Source organism: Natrix helvetica (assembly GCF_964273705.1).
Source record: "Natrix helvetica genome assembly, chromosome: 14".
Taxonomy (NCBI): Eukaryota; Metazoa; Chordata; class Lepidosauria; order Squamata; family Natricidae; genus Natrix; species Natrix helvetica.
In genome coordinates this window covers 1,765,138-1,772,619 of record NC_138564.1, presented here as the reverse complement: position 1 = coordinate 1,772,619, position 7,482 = coordinate 1,765,138, and the positions used below count along the sequence as shown (strand labels likewise).

The 7,482-nt window shown below is 49.8% G+C and overlaps 1 protein-coding gene across 2 annotated transcripts in view; it reads left to right on the top strand.

Moving 5' to 3' along the window:
- The first annotated feature begins 851 nt into the window (after positions 1-851).
- LIMK2 (LIM domain kinase 2) overlaps positions 852-7,482 on the top strand; it is a 49,166-nt gene continuing 42,535 nt past the window's right edge. Inside the window, exons 1-2 of one of the 2 annotated variants that reach the window (XM_081966549.1) lie at positions 852-1,017; positions 6,874-6,973. In XM_081966549.1, the coding sequence (XP_081822675.1) occupies positions 990-1,017; positions 6,874-6,973 (128 nt within the window). In that variant the 5' untranslated portion in view covers positions 852-989. Of the gene's footprint in view, positions 1,018-4,027; positions 4,089-6,873; positions 6,974-7,482 lie in introns of those variants that run through there. The other variant, XM_081966548.1, reaches the window with a different exon arrangement.

Here is a 7,482-nt window from a genome sequence, read left to right as displayed (position 1 = left end):
CTGCTGTGTGGAGTTGTTATTTCCTAACAAATGGCTTGGAGGGGAGCCCCGTCCCAAGGCTGGGGATGCAATTGTTGGATCATCGGGAGGAGCCCCACAGTTTTCCCACTGATTCTCTCGGAACCTGCCTTCTTCCTAGGGCCACCAGCCCAACCTGACTTCACCCGAGGGCCTGGACCGCAGAACCAGACATGCTGCCTTACTGGGTCGCATAGCTTCTGCGGCGCTGCATCCCGTTCTGTCCCTTCCCTCCCGCCTTGCCCTCCCAGTCAAGCAGAGGCGAAAGCAACCAGCGCTGCTTCGTGGCTGGGGCACGGCCGTTTCAAGGGAGCCTTTCCGGCACGAACTTGGATTTGCCGGATTCGGGAAGGCGCGCGAGCAGCCCCGTTGCCTCCCTCTCCCAGGCTCCGGGCATTCGTTCCCACGAGGCGGGTATCCGCAAACGCCAAGCCACGCGGCGTTCTATGACTGCCGGGAGCATCTCCGGGACTGAAGCGAGCCCCGGGCTGGACCTCCACGCCCTCCGTCCGGGGATTCCCGCTCCAGCATCCTCAGAACTCAAGACGGCCGACCGCCCGCTCGCTCATTGCCCAAATCAGACTCGCTCGCATCCGCAGCCACGTGCGGCAAGGGGGGGGGGAGCGGCAGGCGCCGATTGGCTGCCCGGCTGAACGAGGGGCAACTCCGCAGAGAGAGCAGTTGAAAAGGAGGAGGCGGGCGTCCAGGTCTCGTTCGGCGGCCCCATTGGTCGGAACCGGCGGGCGGGGAAGAGGCGGGGGGGCGCCGGCGTGGGCACGGTCATTGGCTGCGCGAAGGCAGGGGCGGGGCGGGGCGGGGCCGGAGGTCCAGGTGCGACGTCGCTCGCGGGGTCCGCTGTGCTGGCGAGCGCGGGGCGAGGGGGCGGCGTGTGTGTGTGTGGGAGGCTCCCGCCTTCGCCCCGGCGGTGACGTCACGCGCGTGCGGGGTGGCCGAGGCGGCGCTCGGAGACCATGGAAGGCGGGGTGGCCGCGCCGGCGGGTAAGGAGGCGGCGGCGGGGGGAGCCGGCTGGCCCGGCGCCAGGTGTTCGGCGGGGTGCGTGGCCGAGTCCCGCTCAGGCTTCCCGGGAGCCGCATCCTCGGGGGCGGGGAGGGCTCTGGTGCGACCCTGAGGGGCCCTCCTCGCTCTGCTGAGGGAGGGGAGGGGGCGGCCCGGGAGAGGCGCGGAGGACCCCCCCCCGGACAGAGAGCGGGTCCTCTCCGGTGTCCTGCCCCGTGGGGGGGGGTCCTTGGAGGGGGCAGGGAGGCCACGGCGAGGGGGCTGTGAGCAGCGGGGGCGACGAGGGCTCCCTTGGCGGCTGCCGTTGAAAGAAAGGCCCCCTTGCGGGGGGAGCTCTTTGCCCGGCCAGCCTGAAGGCGGCCCTCCTGGCTGGGGGATTCTGGGAGGGAAAAGGCCTCCCGTGTTGAGGAATTGCCGTGGCTGAGAAGCTCTTCCAGGGAAAACACACCTGCAGCCCAAGCGGAGCGCTGGGGGTCTTCAACGACAGGCGAAGCCTCTCCGGCTCTTAGATCGTGTGGCGCCTGTCTTGAACATGATTGTTCAGAGTTCTTGAGAAAGTTGACTGAAAGTCTGAAATGTTTTCATGCTCCGGAATTGCATTTCGCCTTAGCCAGGCTCTGTATTATTGGGCGACTCTGAAGCCAGCTGGCCGGTTTTGCAGCTGTGCCCTGTGGGCTTTTGCCTCGGATTTGAATTTCGAGGCTGGAAGTCGAATTATTCTAGACGCTTTGCAATGTCTTGGTGTTTTCTTTGAGGGTTCATGCGAACCCTTCAGAGATGGGACGGAGCCAGTTAAAGAGGCAGCAATAGCAGAGTTGGGTACTCTGAACAAGGGCAGAAGAGGAAGGAACGAGGGCAAGTCATGCCCTACTCTAAGTAAGCCCACATCTGAATAGGATGGGGAAGGGGACGCCTTTGATTCCCTACTGCTTCCTGCTGAGGAAGCGGAGGCCACTGGAAAGGTTGCAGGGGGAATATAAAGTAGCCCGTTTCCAAGAAATGAGCTCACCCAGTGAGTGAATCAAAAAGCTTAAAAGGATTTGGGCAGGGGAGGTCCAAAAGGATGTGTTGCAAAGCTGAGAAGGAAGCAAGAAGAAATAAATATCTGTCTCCTGGTATACCTTAAGAAACTGAAATAACAGGGAACCTGACACGGCAACCATGGTCTCTAATGCTTATGGCATGTTTCTTTTCCTTCCTGAACACAGTCTGGTATGTGTCTTGTGGCAAATGCAACTTTATAGTAGTTTGGGAGCAAAAACGATAGCAGGATTGGAACAGTGAACAAAGAATCTATATAGTTATAGAGTTCCTTAAATGATAGCTGGAGGAGGAAACAACTTTCTCCGTAAGCTACACCGAGGAACGAAGACATTTCTATACTGGTGGGACCTAGAAAGAGTTCCTACAGAAAGGTTCATACATGAAAGACCAGCTTTGGGTCTGTGGGGAAAGAAAAACCCTGAATGACAGTTGCTGTCTACAGAGCACAGGGCCTATTGCTGATCTGTGCCCAGAGAAGAGTGGTGGTGTTAACAACTACTCCAAGGCATAGAAACAAATGTGTGCCAATTCAGCCATGATCATGGGTTAGGACAGATAATGACCCAAGTCCATCAACAATTCTCCAGGTCTGCTAATCCATCAGAACAGATGATGTTAGCAGAGCAGCTAAAATGACATTTAAGTTGCACAGCATGAGAAACTCTGCAGTTCCAGGCTGTTCATCACTGGAGACCTTCCTTTTCCATCCTTTGGGGTTTTTAAAAATCTTTGCTAGCTTTGTTTGTACAGCCTCACTATCTGCTCCTCTCTCCCATTTTCTGTTTACAGGAATTGTTTGCAATTGCGCTTTTTATATTTCCTGTTTGGGGAATGCTTGCTTATTTTGAGTTCCTTTTCCTGCCGTGAAGCTCTGCTTATTATTGCTCTCAATTGATCAGCAAATGCTTTCTTGGAGACCTAGGATGATGTTGCCAAGATGGCCAAGCTCTTTGGGGTTTAACTAAGCTAAGGGGTTTAACAGGGAAGGGGGACTTTTGAGTGAATGCTTGGAAAGGCTTTGAGAGGTCAGCAGCTGAGGCACCCTCTGAGGGAGAGGATGTGCTGCTCTTTTCTGGCTGTTTTCAACTCCGTGACAAGCGTCTCTTGCAGATGCATTCATTTGAACTTCTCTTTCAAGTATCAGGGCTTTTTTTTCCAGCCAAGCAAGAAGGAATGGCTATCTCATTCTGAAAAGTACATTTGCTTCTACGGAGGTATGTCAAAATGGAATCCCAAAGTCCCTCCAGGTATTCATACAAAATATTTGTGCCGTATCACAGAGCATTAGTATCATTCTTGAGGAATAGAGAAGAGAAAGTAGAGAATAAGTATAATAAGAAAGAAAAAGCAATAATTACAGGGAAAAGACCACCCTGCTAAGACTACCCTTTGGGCTGGACATTCTGAGTGCGCTTAAATGGCCCGCCCAGTGCTCCATCCAGGGGATCACACCATACCTCCCACGGTCTTGATGTCCATCCTGCCTCCCTCAGATCTCCCCTACCCCACTGTTCTCATCTTGGTCAAGGCAGCCAGTCACCCCACCTATTCACCCCAATGTTCACCCCCACCCTTGCATTCTCCTCAGTCTTCATTGCAGCTCAATGACCTTAAGCTGCCCTCGTAACTCAGTGGCCCAAGGAGGGAAATCCAGCTACTGAAGGTTCAGCGGTTGCACCTTAAGCTTTCTCCCTCTTGGGGGAGGGGGCTACCAGAGGCTGCCTTGTGAGGCAGGAACATGACTGAAGCCCCCAACTGCTGCTTTTGCAAGAGTTACGAGTCCCAGCACTCTTGTCCCAGAAGGGGCCCTATTCATGTGTGCCCTGAGTAAAATCTCTAGGTGGATTTGTTCTATGATCCATTGTTTCTTCTCTTGCTTGTCCAATGGCATTCTCAGAAGTCTTGTCCAGAGCCAAAATTCAAAATGATCTGTGCTGTTTCTCCAGAGATCCATTCCCATCCATGAAACCTCGCAAGGAAAATCACCGGCTGCACAATTCCGATCTTTGTAAGTGTAAGCACGTCCTGAATATTTTTTCTGAGGCCTTCATGGTACTAAGTGCTAGACTCTGACATATTTCTTGACTGCTGATTCCTTTGCTGTTGACAATCGATCCTAACAGACAGTGCTACCTGCCAAGTTTCAGTATTTCCATTGTTAAATGTTAAGGTTGGTTGTTGTAAGCACTTGTTGGTTAGGTTGGTTTTCTGTTTATTTAACCTCAGCCTCCCTTTTTTCACTCTGTTCCTCAAGGGTCATTACTGGAGTTTGTAGATTGTTTTGCATTTCTAGCTATCAGATAATTTTCAGCATCGCATAGATTATTAATGTTTTTTCCTCCAGTTTTAAAAGCTACTCATCTTCCAATTCAACCTCCTTCAATACTTTTTCAGCATATAATATCTAGTCTATGGAAGGTAATTGACACGGTATTGTAAGACCCTTTCTTCTGTATGCCTCCCCAATCTTTACCATCTCAGGATCCCTTTCAGCCTTTTGACCGGACGCTCAATAGCATCTCCCAAGTTCTGATTTATCTCTAAGGCTGGCTGTTGCCATCTTCAGCAATTCTGCAGAGGAATTGATCTTCCACTGCATTAGATTGATACCCTCCTTGCTATAAAGAGGAGTCTCTCTCTCCCCCCACCCCCAGTGAACCCTTCTCTGTCTTAACTCTGGATTCAGGACCTTCTGGGTCTCAATAAGGCTGCCGTTATACTGACTGTATCTATTCTTGCATTTCCAATCAAGTAACCAACCTTCCTTCTAATCTGAGACATAAAGCAGTGGTGGGGCATCATTATCTTGATTGCAAGCCACTGAGATGTTATCAAATCTAAATCCTGCAGAAAAAAAAGCCACATTGGGATACTTGATTTTTCACTTACAAATTGGAACAAAATCAGAGACGGTGCCCTCTGTAGCTGGCAATTTTCTCCAGACAGTTTCTGTTGATTAAATAAAAGGCTGCATAAAAATAAGTCGCATAAAGAGGGATGAACTTACACATTTATGAGCCGAATTACGCAATATTAAAAGGAGGCCTGATGTGGGAGTTTCATTCATTGAATTCAATGTCGTTTTTAGTCAGAATATTCTGCTTCACAAGGCCAGCTTTTCAGGTTATGTAACAGTTGTTCAGAGCTGCAGTATTAATGATGAATTGGTCTATAGCTTAAAAGGAAGCTGGCATTTCCCTTCATGAGAAAATAGTCTACTAGTATTACAACTCCAGGGAATGCCCCTAGTTGAGCTCATATAATCCGGCCCAAGTGGGTGATGAGCTTTTAACATTGTATGGCAGAAAATACTTTTCTTCTGAAACTGCCCTTGGGCTGAAGGTCTCGGGGGGGGGGGGGGGGGGGGGCTCTTTGGATGAATGTAGGGCATAACAAAGGATTTCACAGGGCTTCCTGCTTCACGGCTCTTCCTCCCATTCACTCTCATGCATGGCAGGAGAGGGCCTGGAGGGAGCCCAGCAGAAGGCCTTTGTCTGAACCAGCAAAGCAAGATGGCATGATGGGAAATAATTGGTAGACACAGGTATTTTAAGAATTCATTGTTGAACTGACGTCCCCCTGCGGGTCCATCAGCCGATTAGCCAGAATGCATTTATTGGCTGAAAGCAAGCCAGAGCCATCTGCAATGAACTCCAGTTTAATGCCCCCCCCCTCTAACATTCTTGACAGTGTTATTGAGCTCAAACAGTGCCCTGTGTTGGGTTTCAGGGTTAGTGACCATGGTTTAAAAAAACATTTCCTGATGCTTCACTGGTAACCATGGCTGGCATCTTCAGAGGGAGGGAATCTCTTCTGCAGACCAGAGTCATTATACCCTGAGGCCCAGCACTGCCCAACAGCTACCAGCCATGAAAAACCCCACCAGTACAGTGTCCGTAAAAAACTGAGTAGGCTAGGCGTGAAACATGTGAAACTTACATACATGTGAAACTTTGGGAATCACAACTTTGATACCAGCAGTTTTGTCAACAATATTTTTCTTTTGGAAGTTTTGGGTTCAGTAGAGAGCATTTAGTTCCATCTGCTAACCATGGGCCAAAGCAGTGGTGGGATTCAAATGATTTAACGACCGGTTCTCTGCCCTCATGATTTCTTTCAACAACCAGTTCACCAAGCTGCTCAGAAACCTAACAACCAGTTCTCCCGAAGGGGTGCCAACTGGCTGAATCCCACCACTGGTCTAAAGTAGCTCAAGACTGCAGATTCCCCACCCCCACCCCCTTGGCTTGAGAGAAGAGTTGACCAGGGATAAAAATATATGGGCATTTCAACTGAAGTTGGGGATTGCCAAGAGGTTGTGTCGGGAGGAGACAATCAATCCAAGCCATTGCTAAGAGAGAAGCTATTTGCTTCTCTTGAAGAACCTGTGAAGCCTCTCATTGACGGAGAAAGTCTTTCTTAGCTAACTGATTGTTTAAGCAACTGTTTTTTTTTTTTTTGTTGTTGTTGTGCTGTCTTGTGACGCAGCAAGGATAGTATGGATAGATTTCGGCCGGGTTCCTCAAATCCAATGATTCGCCTATAATTTAGCCTATGCAGCTGTGCTCCTTGGAGACCCGACTGTGGTGAGTATTAGCTGTTAGAAATGGACTTCTTGCCGCCTTCTCCTGCTTTCGGTCTTCCTAGGAATATGTGGCCGACTGTAAAGGAAACAGGTTGTAGAAGAGAGCATTGGTCTTTTCCTAATGCTGGGCTTTCTTGATATCCTGTTCCCATGTACCTGCCGGTGAAAGAGCATCTGCTTAAGTGTCCGTTCTTTGTCCTCCATGTAGGTGAAGAAGACTGGAAGTGCCTGGGATGTGGCAATAGCATCGCAACTGGTCAACGTCTCTTCAAGACTGTTAATGAAACTTGGCATATTTCCTGTTTCCGGTAGGTCAGAGGGGCCCTGTTGTCGCTTCTGAGTAGCCTGGATGGTGGAAATTCAGAACATGCAGCTCATTAGGCGTGTTACAGCATCGATCGCTGTCTGTCTGTCTGCCCGTCTCATGTGACATGACTCATGGGACAGATCATAAAAGATTATTTTGAAAACCTGTAAAAAGCACAAATATTAACAATGTCATGAAAGGGCTAAGAGAGAGGTTAAATTATATACAGGGGAGCCAGCTCATCAGATTATCATTCCTTTGAGACACCCCCCCCTCCTCCTAGTCTGGGCCCCACCCCCAATAAAATAAAACCTCACTTTAAAGAGGAGAAAGATATCTGGTACATCTGAGGTTAAATGATTGAGGTCACCTTTGTAAATCTGGGTAATTTGCAGAGTTGCCTACCTGGCTGTCTATGTCATCGCTTAATTTTCAGTGGCGCAAATGATGTAAAAATGCCGATTGCATAATTACAAATAGAGGCAAAGTCAATTATTCAGCTGTGGTAAA